Raw genomic sequence first — 15033 nt, 5'->3', positions numbered from 1 at the left:
GGCTGTTTCCTCAGCCCGTGAATGCCTCAGGGGAACGACCGTGTCTGACTCTTTTCGTTATCCCCAGCATGGCATCCATTCATTCATTCCCCAAATATTATTGAGAGGCCACTATGTGCCAGGCTCTCTGCTAGGTGCTGGAATACAGAAGTGAGCAAGAAGGACAAGGTCTCTGCCCTCATGGCACTCACGGTCCAGCTAGGGAGACATTAAACATGTAAACAAATATATAGTGATAAATTTTGATAATTTCAAGAAAAAACTTTGGTGATGAAAACACTAAGGAGGAGATTATTTGGGTTGAGGTCAGCGAAGTCCTTTCTGGTGACATTTAAGCTATGACCTGAGGATGGGAAGGAGCGGGTCTGGCAGTGAAGAGGGTGTTCTAGGCAGAGGGACGAGTCCAGGCTGCAGGTCCTGAGTACGTGTGAGGAACAGAAAGGGGACAAATGTGGCTGCAGCTGGAGGATCTGGGGAGAGGGCAGCGGTGGATATGGGCAGGGCCAAACCACTGTGGTCAGGAGTCTGGAGAATTTTAAGAAGGATTGACTTTTACAATGATGATCCACCGCCCCATTTAAATTGCACCCTTAACCGGCTCTTCTATTTTCCCTTACCTTTCTCTATTTACCCATAGCATTCATCCTCTTCTAGGATACTCTGTCATTACTTATTTTTTACGTTTCTTTTATTGTCTGTCTTCCTCAACTAAATGAAGGTTCTACAAGGGCATGGAGTTTTCTGTCTTATCACTGCCACATCCCCAGAGCAGAGAACAGGGCTGGACACAGAGTAAGTGCCCTACAAATATTTGAATTAATGAAAGAATAGCCCAGAACCAGGGTTGGGTCAGTGACGTCAAGTCCTGCCGCACTAACTCCATTCACTGGACTCCGGGCTAGCTTAAACCTTGCGCAAGACACTTAACCTCTCCTGGCCTCAGTCTTCTCATCTGCCAAACGGAAAGGTGAATACAGAGGCCCCTCAGTGCCCTTGCAACTGGGGCAGAGAAGCGAGGGGCAGGCCGGGCCCCGCGCGGGGGTTCTTTCCTGGACCTGTCAAGGTGTCTCTGGGCGCCCCGGAGGAGTGGCTTCTCCTCTCCGGGCCTCAGTTTCCCCATTTGAGGAGAGGGCTCAGGAGGCCTTACCCATGCATGGGCAGTAGAGCAGGTAACCTGCCGGGTCCCAGGAGCCCTCGGGCAGCCCCGGGAGCGGCAGAAGCAGCAGCAGGAGAGATACGCGCAGCGGCAGGGGCGGCGATGCCCACGCGGCGGCGCCCATTTCGGCTTCGAAGCCCGAGCGCGCCGCGGCGCGGAGGCGGGGAGAGGAGGAGGGGCGCGAGCGTCCGCCCTGCTCCCGGCGGCCCCCGCGCGCCGCCCGCGCGCCGCCCCGGCCGCTCTAGCTGGCCGGCGGGCGGGACCATAGAGAGCCCGCGGCACCGCCCCCTCCACGGCCCGAGCGCCCGCTCGCGCGGCTCCCACAATGCACCGCACAATGGCCCGACCGCCGCCACTACCGGGGCCTGAGCGGGCCTGGCGGAGCCCGAGCGCGGCCCGGCCCGCAGCGCGGGGCCCCGAGCGCGGTGAGTCCCGGCGAGGGCCCCGGGGGACGGCGGGGAGCGGGGCGGGAGGCCGTCTCGCTGCGCCCGCGCGCCCGGCACCCGGGGCGGGGGCGCCCCTCATCCCGGGCCGCTCAGCGCGGTCGCCCACACCCCTGGCCGAGGGCCCCTTCTGCGCCAACCGGGGCCCACAGAGGCCCAGAGGGACGAAAACTCTCCCTGGCCCGATACCTGCGTCCGGTGGACCCGAAGAAACCCCACCGGCCCCCTCCTCTCCGAGACCCGGAGACGCAGCCCTGAGGGTCCCCCACTCCCGACCCCCCGACTCCCTGGAGACCCAGATAACGTACTGCTGACCTAACCGGGGACCCGGGACTGGGGGACGCAGATAAGCTGCACCTGCTCCCTCTCCTCGGACACGCCTACCCGGGCCCACACAACCCCCTTTCCTGCTCCACGTAGTCCGCTCTCGACCCTCTGTTTCGTCTTCCAGAACCACATAACCCCTTTTGAAGCTTCCCTCAGATACCTGGTTCTGGGGAACCCAAATAAACTCCTGGAGTTCCCTCCTCACTGACCATACTCCCCGGGAACCTTAGACGTCTTGTCTCCCAATACCCATTTTGAGACTTTTGAAATTCAGGGCATTCACTTCTATCCTCAACCCCTGGAGCCCTCCGGTCCTTATCGTCCCCCTATGTCTTTCTTTCGGGGTGGGGGTGGGGGGCTCCTTAGAGCCACGGATAGCTTGCTCATGATTCCTTACTCTCCTTGCCCTTCCTTCCCATCCCAAAGACCTCCTCCCGGAATTTCTGTCCCTTCTCCGGCAGCCGGCCGCTCCCATCTCTCCCGACCCCTGGGGAGTTTAACCTTTCCCATCGCACAGCGGGGGTGCTCCAGAAGCTGCCCGAGGAGCCAGGCAGTCCTGTCCCACACGATGGCCCCAGCTTGGTGGGGGAAAGGGACCTGTAAGGTGGAGGGTGAGGGACAGCTGGTGCGGGGAGTTTTGGTGCTTTCACCGGCGAGTGTAGCCTGTCTCCCGGCTTGTGTGTTTTTCCACCTGTCATCTTGGGACGGTGATAGAGTCTGGCCTTGGGTTTCTAACCCTCCCTCCCCCCCCCCCAAGGTGAGGCCACCAGATTGGGGCGGGGATCTAATCAGGTTTCCTCTTCATGAAAATGGGGCTGGAGTGAGTTGCAGCCATTTGCTCAAGGCCTCGGGAGTGGGAGGCGGTGGGAATCAGAGGAAATAGTGAATCAAAGGGACTCCAGAGAGGGCCCATCTACACTGGCAGGAGAGCCAGCAGCCTGAGCGTAAATCCAACCCCTGTAAATCCTGTTGGAGGTCTCCTGGAGTGACGCGAGGCGCTGAGACTCTCCAGCCTCCTGTAATTTAATTCTCCCACTCCTCTGAGTGTGAGCGCGTGGGAGGGGCAGCTGTGCCCATTCCCCCCTCTCCTTCTCACTGTTTTCCGGCCACTCGGTGTGTCTTTGGGATATGTTTCTGGTGCCCAGGTCAGGACCTGGGTTTTTTTTTTTTCCCTAAGTCTATTTATAATTTCTCGGTTGCTATTTTGGGTTCTGCTTAAGGGAAGATTCTGTCCACCCCTAGGAACGTCCCCGGGTGTGTTTCCTCCTCGGCAGGTGTTGAATTGAGTTCTTCAGATCCCCAAGTAGCTCTTGGGCAGGAGGGATAAAAGCTATTTTAGGGTAGGCACTGAAGTGGAGCTGTTAATCCTCTGCGGGTCTCTAGTTAAGAACACTTGGAGATTAACCCTCTCCTTGCTGCAGGGGGCTGCTTCTCAACAGGTTTTGGGGAGGGTTGGGAGGATGCAAGTGGCAGCAGAGTTGGGGACGGGCAGCTCAGCACCAAGACAGGATGATAGCTGCCTTTTGTTGGATGCTTCGAGCAAGCCTAGCCCCATGCCGAACCCTTTCATACCTGACTGAAATAATCTTTACAACAAGCCTGTGAGGTAAGTATTTTTAGCTTTACTGATGAGGAAACAGGCTAATAATGGAGAAAGAACGCAGTTTCTATAGAGATGATGTAACACCATAAAAACTATAGTTTCCTCAGAGGCAGCAGGCATCATGGCACACAACAGGGGACAGACGGACTGGGCCGCTGTCCATCTCCTCTCGGCTTCCAGAGAGGCTGCACAGAGTTCTTAACGAGCGTTTGTGTTTGGGAGATGGAGCCTTGATACCGGAAGAGATTCCTGAAGTGGGGGACTGTGGCCCAGGGTCTGCTGCTGGAGGCAGGTAAAGCAGGGGCACTGGTCAGAGAGGATGTGCCGGGGGTTAATTGTGAGGAAAAGGGGAAGGCTGCGCTCTGGGGAGAGGGCGGGGAGGGAAGGAAACTGGCTGAGAAGTCACATTAGAGGGGAGAAGAAAGAAGTGTTCCTCAGGCCCCGTGTGGAGAAGGCGGACGTGGTGAGACCTTGGAGCCTGCCCTGCCTGGGTGCACAGATTTTATACCCGACGCTTCCAAGAGGGTCGTTTCACTTAGTCCATGAGAATGTCATAGGTGAGGAGAATAAATCTCTATTTTAGAAATCGAGGAAACTGAGTTAGAGAAACAAAGTAACCTGCCCCTGGTCTCACAGCCAGCAAGTAGCAGCTCTTCTGATAGCAAGTCCAAGGTTCCTTCCACACGACCTCCCTCTTCAGATCAGGCACCAGAAGGAATCTTAGGATGAAAATATACCAAGGTACACCAGTAACTGGGAGGGCTTGGTTGTGTTTGTTTTATGGGAACAGGTTCTGTCAGCTTCTCTGTAGTTGTTAAGGTTAGTGTGAGACCAGAAGAGCAGCTTTGAAGAAGCAGAATTCTTTCACGGTTTTGCTGAGGAGGAAGTCTGGAGGAATAGGCCTTCTGATAATGTGAGAGAGACCCAGGAATCTTCCTGGATCAGAGGAGTTTCCAGACAAAGGACAGAGGAAGAGAGACCAGATTCCCAGAAGGGCTCCTAAGGTAACACTAGCAGCTTTGGTTATCCAGCAGCCTGTTGGTGACTGTAGGTAAGGATTTCTGCTGTGCCTCTTAAACGCGTGGGGGAATAGGATCAGGGTGTTGGCTGTTTTCTTTTTAAAGCCAGAGCCACATTAAATGCAGATCAAGGCAAGCACATGGCTGCTGGCCTCCTTTGGTTCTCTCAGTACAACCTCGTGAGCTCTTCTGAGCCACCACCAGCCTCTTTCCTAGAAGCCCATTACTCACTCTTTCAGTAGCAGCATACTAAACTGCTGTGTCTTGTTTGTGCTTGTTCAGGAGAACAGTTGAGGTGGACGTGTGGGAGGTGGGGGACGTACCGTTCTCTTTCTGAGTTTGTGCGGAATTTCCAGGGCCACGCTCCCCTCTTAGATCAGCCAAAGTGATGTGACTTGCTTCCCTTTGGCTGCTGTTCCTAATTTTCCAGAGGCTGAGGTGCTTGATTTCAGATATCAAGGGATAGAAGAATTTGACTTTGGAGGGAATTTCCTTTACCTTCAAACTAGGTGTTCAAACTTGTGCTTGCTCTACCCAATTCCAAGGTGTATAGTAATCACTGGTATTATAAACAGGTAATTCCACCCTTGCAAAGAAGGAGGGGACTTAAACAATGAAAGCTAGATGTCAAAGGCCTTTGAGGTTTACAGTGAAGCAGGCAAATATGCCATGATGACTCGAAGGCTCAAGTGGGACTAGTTTTTAGTGCTACCTGCCCCTCCCCAGCGTGTGACTCATGCAAAATGCAGCCACCTTTGTGCAGATCTTTCTAGGCAAATCTCCACTTGTGATGGGGAAATGTTTATCATATTACATTGCAATGTTTCTTCAACAAGAGGAATGGTTCCTGAACAGGACATAGCTCGTGTTAATGATGAGCAAAGCTCTCTGGGGCATGAACCCGCTGATCCTATCATCTCGTTCATGGCCAGTCTGTTGGATGAATGGTCACTGTAAGCAGCAGGTGCTAATGAGCTGAGCAAGCATTCTGTGGCCCACAGCTAGTTTGTGCAGTTGGAGCCCTCCCCAGATTCTCGTGGACACTCCCCAGATACCCCCTTTGCTCCCTTTACATGGAAAAGCCTCATGACCAAATTTTGGCATGAACTCTTCAAAGGGAATCCCCTTGTTGTAGCAAGTTGCATTGCGGTTGGTAATCTGTCATGAGCTTGTGAGTGCGAATGTGGATCTGTTGTCCCACTTTTGATAGTCAGTATGGTAACTCCCATCCTCTCTTCCTCTGAGTTGATGTCAGGAAAGAAGTTGTGTCATCTTTGCTCTAACCGCCCTCACACCCCTGCTCCCTCCCCAACAAGAGAAAGGCTTCAAGATATTGGCTTCTCACTTTGGAAGGGCTGTGAACCCAGTTTAAACCAGACCTTCCTGACAGTAAGTTAGTCTATGAGAATCAGCTTGCATTCAATGACTAATTTACTTGTCTAAAAGAAAGCTGAGGATCCTTTTCTAGATGCTAGAAAAGAGATGCATAAAAGATATGATCTGAGCCCTCAAAGAATCTGAGTTTGGTGGAGGAGACTAAGTTCTAATGCAAATGTGTTCCCTGCTCATAATGGAGAAATGCATGTGTACTATGAGGGTCTGTAGGAGGGGCCGCTCAGCATCTTGGGGTGTTGGACAGGCTTTGCTAAAGAAGCATGGTCTGGGTCCTGAAACCCAGAGATCCAGAGAGGTGGTGGAGGGCAGGATGGGACCAGTACTGGTCTAGGGGAAATGCTGAGTCTGCTGTTGCCTCCTCAGACAGAACCTCTTGATGTTGCTGCACTGCTAAGAAACACATCTGGCACAGAGGGTGCCTTTCTAGGGTGTAAATTTCCTAAGTGAAGCCTTCTCCTTCCTTCTCCTCTGTTACCTTTTGGGCGTTTTATTGCTGCTTAGCACCTCCATGAGGAGAAGAACTGTGGAAAGTAGTGGGTGAGGGGGAAGTAGGGTAAAGAGGAGGAGGAGGAGCTGCTATCTCTAAATTTAGTGGGAAAGATGTAAAAGTGAAGTCAGAAGAGAAAGTTTGGAGTTTAGGGCTCTTCTTCAGATTATCTTGTTTCCTGTTAGCCTAGGCAGTACTAGTAATAATAGTTATCGCTAAGCACTTACTAGGTGCCCAGCCTTCTGCTGAATTATGTTCATTATCTCATTTAATCTTCAAAACATCCTTGTGATTTAGGAGATTATTAAGCCCACTTTGTAAAGGAGGAAACAGCGCAGGGAAGTAAGTAATTGGCTGGAAGTCGCATGGCTTCTAAGTGGAAGGGTTGGGATTGGAATGGGGATTTGTCTGCCTCCAGAGCCTGTGTTTTCATGGTATGGGGCTCCCTAACACCAGGTGTTCTGATGTTTCAGGTGAAGAGATTGTTTTCTGAAGGCTGCGGTGGAGGCTGTGACAGAGCAGAGAGCCTGTGTGGAGCTGATGGGGAGGCTTTCTGAATAACATGGCCCTTCGCCATTAGCCTTGCCATGACCACATTTTTCACCAGCGTCCCCCCCTGGATTCAAGATGCAAAGCAGGAGGAGGAAGTGGGCTGGAAACTAGTTCCCAGGCCTCGGGGCCGGGAGGCGGAGAGTCAAGTGAAGTGCCAATGTGAAATCTCGGGGACACCCTTCTCAAATGGGGAGAAACTGAGACCTCACAGCCTCCCCCATCCAGAACAGAGACCATATAGCTGCCCTCAGCTGCACTGTGGCAAGGCTTTTGCCTCCAAGTACAAGCTGTATAGGTAGGTGACACTCCTATACCTCTTTCTGCCCTGAGGTTCCCACAGGACAAAGCCAGAGAGACTCCACTGAGTGTGGGGCTTCTTCTGTGGCATTAGAGGTTAATTTGTCCCATAAGTGTTTCCTGAGCACCAGCTTTTTGAGGGCACTCACTAAAAACTAATGGCAGTATTTTTTTTATTCAGATACTACAATCTGATGGGTACAATATCAGACAACTGTGAACAAACTAGATTGAACATTTTTTTCAATACTGTTTTTTCCCTACCGCTGTCAGGTAATGGTGAGAATCTTAGCCAGAAATTAGGAATCAGTCTTAGAACTTTAGAAGGAAAAGGAGACCTTCTGTCCAATCTTTAAATTTTAAAGTGGAGGCTAAGAGCAGGAAAGTAACTTACCTAAGGTCACATAGCTGCTTAGTTCCTGCAGCGCCTCTTCTACTGAACCGGCCTGCCACTCAGATGATTACTTCTGTCTCTGTAGAATCCCTGGTGTCCTCTGGGTCGGTGGCTTTCCTGAAATGTGTAAGCCCAAGAACCTCTACTTAAAGTGAAATGAAATGTGAAAGCTCGGGTGTAAAGCAGATATGGCAGAGCAGCTTTGAAGGGAGGGGGGCCCGCTCGGAAGTAATTTTGATTTTTTTCCTTGACTTTCCATCAGAGGAACATGAACATGTCCTTTACAAATGAGATAGACTGCCTGATGCACCGTCATTCATCTATCCAACTATGATTTATTTAGCTCCTGCTAATACTAGGCACAGTGTTCAGTGCTAGGAATAGTGGTGAGCCAGACAGGTGAGGGTGCTGGCCCTCTTTGAATTTACTGTCTTAATAGTGGGACAGACAGCAGACAAGTAAATACATGAACAAGATGACCACAGAAAGCCTCAGTTCCTTGTCTGGAAGACAGTTGATAGGAAGAAACTAAAACAGGTAACAGTAGTGTGTGACCAGGATTGCCCTCATGACAGTTCTGTGGTCCTCAGGAATGCTTTGATTTTGTGTACTCCTGTGTCTTAGGTGGACTCCAGTAGGGGCCATCCTCTTAGACTTTCTTAGTGACAGTCTGGGTGTTGGTGGGAGGCTGCAAGAAAGATCCTGGTCCAGGAGGCAGGAGCTCCAAGTACATCCATAGTCACTGTGTGATCTTAAGCGAGTCACAAAACCTCTTTGGGCCTCAGTTTCCTCACCTTCAGAATGAGGGAAGTGGACTGTGGATCACTCAGCACCTCCCTCTCATGTTACCACGTTAGTTACTTACCAGGAGGTTAATAGTAACCCTCATAGGCGTGAGCACTCTTGAGCACTCACACATAGCATGAGGGTAAGGGGTATGTTTGATTCTATCCAGATAGAAAGGATCACTGGGTGCTATACCAGAGTTAGTGGTGGCATGCCTAAGTCAACCCAGGTCTCAAGAAAATCTGTGTTTAAATTCTCCCTCTGCCACTTATTGGTGACAGGGCTGCCCTTTAGCTTCTTATGGAGAACAAGGTTAATGACACACCTCACACAGGGCCTGGCAAACAGTGAGCCCTTGAAGTCTTGCTGAGTTGATTCTGAATGTACTGTGCTCTGGATTGTAATTCCTGGACTCTGAGTTGCCTTCCAACCAGATGGAAGCAGGTAAACCAAGGGACACTGAGGTGCCATACCGTGGAAACATTTTTTTAAATGTTGCTGGTTTATGTGGCAAACAATTTAAGTGGTACAGATGGTCATACAGTGAAAAATGAATTGTCCTCACACTCAAAGGCATTGTTTTTCTCCCCAAAAGCAACCTGTGGGGTCATTTTCTTGAGTATTTTTGCTTGCCAATCAAACATATTCCCTTCCCTTTTTATTTTCACAAGGGATTGTATTACACACACTGTACGGAACTTCCTTTTTTGACTTAGCCCCTATATCTTGGGAGATTGTTCCGGATCAGGAAGTTTAGATATATTTCACTTTCCCTTTATTGCGTTATTTAAGAAATTATAAATATAGTTTTTTGAAAAGGAGATACATTCACCTAATTCAAAACTGAAAAGGTACCAAAAGGTATACCTTTTGAAAATTCTCTGTCACACCCATAAGCTGCCCATTTCTTCTTCCCAGAGGCAACCAGTGTTGTCAGTTTCTTAAATATCCTTCCAGAAATGTAAGCACATACAAGCAGTCATACATATATTTTTCCCTCTTTTCATATGCATAGTACCATTCTAGATGCACTGCTGTATCTCCTTGCTTTTTTCCCACTTAGTGTAATTTAGGAGCTTGTTCCCTGTGGGTACATATAAAGCTGCCTTATTTTTTAAAAAGTTGAGTCATTTTATGGACTTAGCATAATTTATTTAACCAGTTCCCTATTGATGGGTATTTAGATTGTTTCTGATTTTTGCTGCTACAAAATATGCTGCAAAGAATAGCAGAACATACGTGATTTTGTAGGTGGGCAAGGATATCTCTAGAATATAGTTGGCATGGTATTCTATTTCATTCCATTGCATGGCTCTACCATAATTTTTATATCTAGTTCCCTGTTAATGGACACCTCGGTTGTCTGGCCAGCCCTTGTGATCTCCCTTCTTTCTGTCTCCTCTATCCTTTATCCCTACCCCCAGGCACATGGCCACCCACTCAGCCCAGAAACCCCACCAGTGCATGTACTGTGATAAGATGTTTCACCGTAAAGACCATCTGCGGAACCACCTGCAGACCCACGACCCAAACAAAGAGGCCCTCCACTGTTCTGAGTGCGGTAAGAATTACAATACAAAGCTGGGCTACCGGCGCCACCTGGCCATGCATGCTGCCAGCAGCGGTGACCTCAGTTGCAAGGTGTGTCTGCAGACCTTTGAGAGTACCCAGGCCCTGCTAGAGCACCTGAAGGCCCACTCACGCCGGGTAGCAGGCGGTGCCAAGGAGAAGAAGCACCCCTGTGACCATTGTGAGCGGCGGTTCTACACTCGTAAGGATGTGCGGCGGCACTTGGTGGTGCACACAGGCCGAAAGGACTTCCTGTGCCAGTACTGTGCCCAGCGATTTGGCCGCAAGGACCACCTGACGCGTCATGTCAAGAAGAGCCACTCGCAGGAGCTGCTCAAGATCAAGACAGAGCCAGTGGACATGTTAGGCCTACTCAGCTGCAGCTCCACAGTCAGCGTGAAGGAAGAGCTAAGCCCTGTGCTGTGCATGGCCTCTCGGGACATGATGGGGGCCAAGGCCTTCCCTGGTATGTTGCCCATGGGCATGTATGGTGCCCACATCCCTACCGTGCCCAGCGCTGGCGTGCCACACTCCCTGGTGCACAACACACTGCCCATGGGTATGAGCTACCCTCTGGAATCCTCACCTATCTCTTCCCCAGCTCAGCTTCCTCCAAAATATCAGCTTGGATCTACCTCATACTTGCCTGACAAATTGCCCAAAGTGGAGGTGGATAGTTTTCTGGCGGAGCTTCCTGGAAGCTTGTCTCTCTCATCCGCTGAACCCCAGCCCGCCTCACCTCAGCCGGCGGCAGCTGCGGCCCTCCTAGATGAAGCACTGCTCACCAAGAGCCCCGCCAACCTCTCTGAGGCCCTCTGCGCTGCTAATGTGGACTTCTCCCACTTACTGGGCTTTCTTCCACTCAACCTGCCCCCGTGTAACCCGCCTGGGGCCACAGGAGGCCTGGTCATGGGCTACTCCCAGGCCGAGGCACAGCCCTTGCTCACCACTTTGCAAGCTCAACCTCAAGATTCCTCGGGAGCTGGGGGACCACTGAACTTCGGGCCTCTGCACTCCTTGCCTCCTGTCTTCACGTCCGGCTTGAGCACCACCACCCTGCCTCGTTTCCACCAGGCATTCCAGTAGCCCCCAGGGAGGCCCTCACCTCAGTCTTGGGCTCTGTCAGGGAGCCTCAGTACCTACCCCATCTGCATCCCCCATGAAGGCAGCTGAGCTTTCAGAGCTGGGTTCAAAAAGAAAAAATTCCAGTATCTGTATGGAGCACTTGGTTTGGGGGCTCAGGCTCCAGGAGGAGCCTTGAGCCCCAACCCCATGAAAAGATCTCATACCATAGGACTTCAGGTATTTTTACTTTTATTTTTTTTTTTATCTGAATCGGGAGCCACACTTAGCCCTCTCCCTCTCCCAAACGTCAGAACCTCCTTCTCTTTGGAGAAGGGGGAGGTCTCTTGGAGACATAGAGGGTTTCTCTTTGGATGACCTCGAGAGAGAGAGAGAGAGAGAGAGAGAGAGCCCAAGAAGCCCGCCTTCTGGTCCCAACCTGCAGACCCCACAGCAGTTGGTCAGACCTCTGCAGAGGATCACTTGGCTCCATCACCTGCTTCCAACCAACAGGCAGGAAAGAGCCTCTGTTCTTCCCCCCCATCCCTCCTGTACCACCACCTCCATTTTCAGTCAGTGTTGTCCAGCAACGGTACCGTTTACACAGTCGCCTCAGACCACTATTTCATCTCCCTTGCCAAGCTGTTAGCCTTAGAATGATTGCAGTGAACATTGTTTACACACCGTGAATCCATTCCCACAAGTCCATTCCAGTTGGCACCAGCCGGAACCATTTGGTACCTGGTGTTAACTGGAGCCCTGTTTACAAGGCGGAGTCGGGTCTCGCTGACTTCTCTTCACTTGAGGTCACATTTTTCCCCTGTGGGGAAATAAACTGACTTTGGACTGCTTCAGTCTCTGCCATCTTCCATGACTGTGTCTGTTCTGCCTTCCTCAGCAGTGTCCACAGGAGGCAGGCAAGAAGACTGGAGCAGTTTTCTCACAGGTCTGCGATTCTGTTTTTCCCCAAGTACATCATGACCCCCCTCATCCTCCTTTTGAACAGGAGAGGGGAAGAAATGAAAGGCATGCCCACCTCTGTCACCTCCCCATTCCCTAATGCCTACCCTGAACATCATGAGCTGTTATCATTAGTCTTGGAAGGAGGGACTTGGGTTCTAGGCTGGTGTGGATAGCAAAGGAGAGGGTGTGAACCCCTCATTTGTCTCTCTCCTACCTGTCCCTTTTCCAGAAAGTTGTGGAATTGTTGGAAGACGAGTTTTCAGAAAGTTAGGACTGGCCAGATAGTTGAGTCCTAGTCTATGGGTGCATCATTGCCTCCCATACCAAACTTTTTTTTTATCCACAGTGTCCCTCCTCTCCATTTTGCAGTCACCATGGACTCAGGGACACTGTGCATGGGCTTCTCTGCCCTCCATCAAAAAACTTCCACCTTCCTCTTGTGGGCCCCCTCAGTTTTGCCCCCAGTTCTCAGCAAGGTTTCTTGCAACAAATGATTAGTTCTTCTCTTCTGACTTGTGGGGCTCCCTGCCACAGATAGCACCAGGCCTTGCCCAGCTGAACTCCATCTCTGTTTCATCTCAGTTCTACATAGGCTTCGCTCTTCCCGCTCGTGGAAGGGAGGCAGCTCAGGGACCACTAATGTGGGATCCTCTTGAGACACTTCCACTCTGATTCAGAAACACACTTCTACCTCTTTACTGTTAACTCCTACAGATACAGCCAGCAGTTTCTGGGCACTTCTCTCAGTGGGTGCATCATGCTGGCTTCTCCACTAGGGTTTCAGGACAAACTACCACGGAACTGCCTCAGCCTCCTCCCAGTCCTTCCTCTCTCCCCCTTCTGTCTAGAAATCACTTTGATTTATCATCAGGAATTGAGCAGGTCCAAGACTCAGGCTTCTGCTTCAGCCCAGGCCAGTACTCTTTGTTTGAGGTGAAAGCCTTAAAATGTACCTCCCTGGCCCTTGATTGGAAATAATGTGGAGTAGATAAGCATGTTTTGATTTAGGCAGGATAGCTTAGGATACCTTTTAAAAGACAAAACAAAACCAGATATAAAAATGTCTGGCAAGGTTAGAATCAGACTAGGTGATTTGCTTCTAAAAATTAGTTTCAGTGAGTCCCAGGGACTAATTAAGGTTTATTTTTAAGAGCGTCCACCTTGGTACGCAGCCACCTCCTGCATGCTGTGCATGTTTTTGGGACTCGTATTGTAGGAAATGGTATGTGAGGATCCAAGCAGGACTCAGTGCTACCATTCTCCTGGTCTCTGGTCTTCATCACTAGACCCAGCAACCCTTCGCCACTCCCTGCCACCTTCCCTGCACCCTTCGTTTACAGAGGCAAATGGGCCTCTGGCCACAGAATATAAAGTCTGGGCTGTTAGAGGAGTCCCCTCCTCTCTGCTCCTTCCTTGGATGATCTCCCCATTAGTGATGTTGGGAAACTCATAGGAAAGGCAAAGCAACTATTTAAAACCTTGTAACTGGGGTCTTGCCCCTCCTTCCCTCCCCTTCTTCCTTTCATCCCGCCCCTTCTTTCCTCTTCCTTCAATGCCCTCACCACCCGTAAAGAACTTCCTTATCACTGTGAACTTTGCTGACACAGGGGAACATCTGCCTTCACCTTTTTTTGGACCATAGCTACCCAGCTGTTTCTTAAACCTCTCTTCCCAAAATTTAAAAAAAAAAAAAAAAAACGCCTTATTGGCCTGGTTGTTCAAAGGATAAGAATAGCTTTATCCTATACTCAGTACCAAACCCACTTCAATACCCTTACTGAGGCCATGAGAGCCTGAGGGGCGTCTGCCCAGGAAAGGAGCCATGGCATGTGGCAGAGACCAAACAGGGACCAGGAAAAAGGGGTGATGTCCCCTTTCCCCACCACCACCTCCAAGCTCTGTCAGCGCTGAGCTACCCTGAGCAGGGGCCAGGCACCTCACGCCTTGCACAGTAGCTGGTCTGGGTTGAATGCAGTCCTGGGGGCCAGAGCATGACATACCCGGCTGTGTCAGCTCAAAGGATCTGTGCACATCTTCAAGAGGTGAGGTAGGGAGAGGAGCACCAATGAGTTTTTCCCCCCCAACCTTTTACAAATGGCATTTTGTTAATGGAAATCCGGGAAGCAGGTGTGATTACTTTTTTGCTCGTAGATATTGTCCTAAGTTGAAATTCTCCCACTGCCCTAAATTTCCCTAGTAGCCTTTTAAATCCCCACGCCCCCCCTTCTTTTTGGTAGCTGTTTTCTCCACCCCCTTTCCACCTCCCCTCTTATCTAGGAGCTGTTTTTAAGCACGATTTTTTTTTAACAGTTTATATTGTACAGGATCAATATTTTGCTTTTTAACAAGGATATTTATGTAATAAGAAACTTTGCCTTAGGCAGGTGTTGGCCAGAAAAGTCCAGATTCCTCTGGGACCCCACCCTGGCCTCTCCTGGAGCTCTGAACCTGCTGTGGAAGGAATTGGCTGTGACCTTCACCACTGGAGAGTAGGGTGGAAAAGGGGTGTTCTGATGTTGACGGGAGAAGGATTCACCATGATGCTCTAGTGCCTCTGTGGAGGGATTTGGAAGAAGTACTCCAGTCCAGTTTCTTCGGATGTAAGCTGACTTCCTTAGCCGATTCTCCCCATATGTACCTCTCCACCTCAATGTTCGGCACTAGAACTCTTGAAACACCACTTCTCATATGCCTCCCTCCCTCCCAGTGGTCAAGGCTTTGGAGCCACCCTTTCGTAATGCCAGATTATTTAAAGAGAGAAAAATACAAGACAAAAACCTTCTAGCACTTTGTAAACACAGTGAATAACCTCTTGGAGTATTTTTGGCTTTATATAAAACAAGGTTTTTAATTGTAAAATATAAGTGCCATTAGAAAATGCACAGGGCATATCTTTGTTAAAGTAGATTTTTCAATGTTTTACAGAATTACATTTTCAAAAAAAGTTTTTATAATGAAGTTGTTTATTAAAAACTTCTGA

At 50.3% G+C, this 15033-nt stretch overlaps 2 protein-coding genes across 6 annotated transcripts in view; one reads left to right on the top strand and one right to left on the bottom strand.

The window, feature by feature from the left end:
* POFUT1 (protein O-fucosyltransferase 1) overlaps nucleotides 1–1384 on the bottom strand; it is a 25509-nt gene extending 24125 nt beyond the window's left edge. The window contains exon 1 of the mRNA XM_046679991.1: nucleotides 1148–1384. Coding sequence (XP_046535947.1) covers nucleotides 1148–1280 — 133 coding nt within the window. The 5' untranslated portion in view covers nucleotides 1281–1384. The remainder of the gene's footprint in view (nucleotides 1–1147) is intronic.
* Nucleotides 1–15033, top strand: part of PLAGL2 (PLAG1 like zinc finger 2) — a 20583-nt gene extending 5550 nt beyond the window's left edge. Inside the window, exons 1-3 of one of the 5 annotated variants that reach the window (XM_046679985.1) lie at nucleotides 1463–1581; nucleotides 6904–7277; nucleotides 9884–15033. In XM_046679985.1, the coding sequence (XP_046535941.1) occupies nucleotides 7018–7277; nucleotides 9884–11114 (1491 nt within the window). In that variant the 5' untranslated portion in view covers nucleotides 1463–1581; nucleotides 6904–7017 and the 3' untranslated portion in view covers nucleotides 11115–15033. The other 4 variants (XM_046679987.1, XM_046679986.1, XM_046679988.1 and 1 more) reach the window with 4 other exon arrangements.

This window comes from Equus quagga, chromosome 12 (assembly GCF_021613505.1).
Source record: "Equus quagga isolate Etosha38 chromosome 12, UCLA_HA_Equagga_1.0, whole genome shotgun sequence".
In the NCBI taxonomy this organism is placed as follows: Eukaryota; Metazoa; Chordata; class Mammalia; order Perissodactyla; family Equidae; genus Equus; species Equus quagga.
This window is presented reverse-complemented; position numbering and strand designations above follow the sequence as displayed.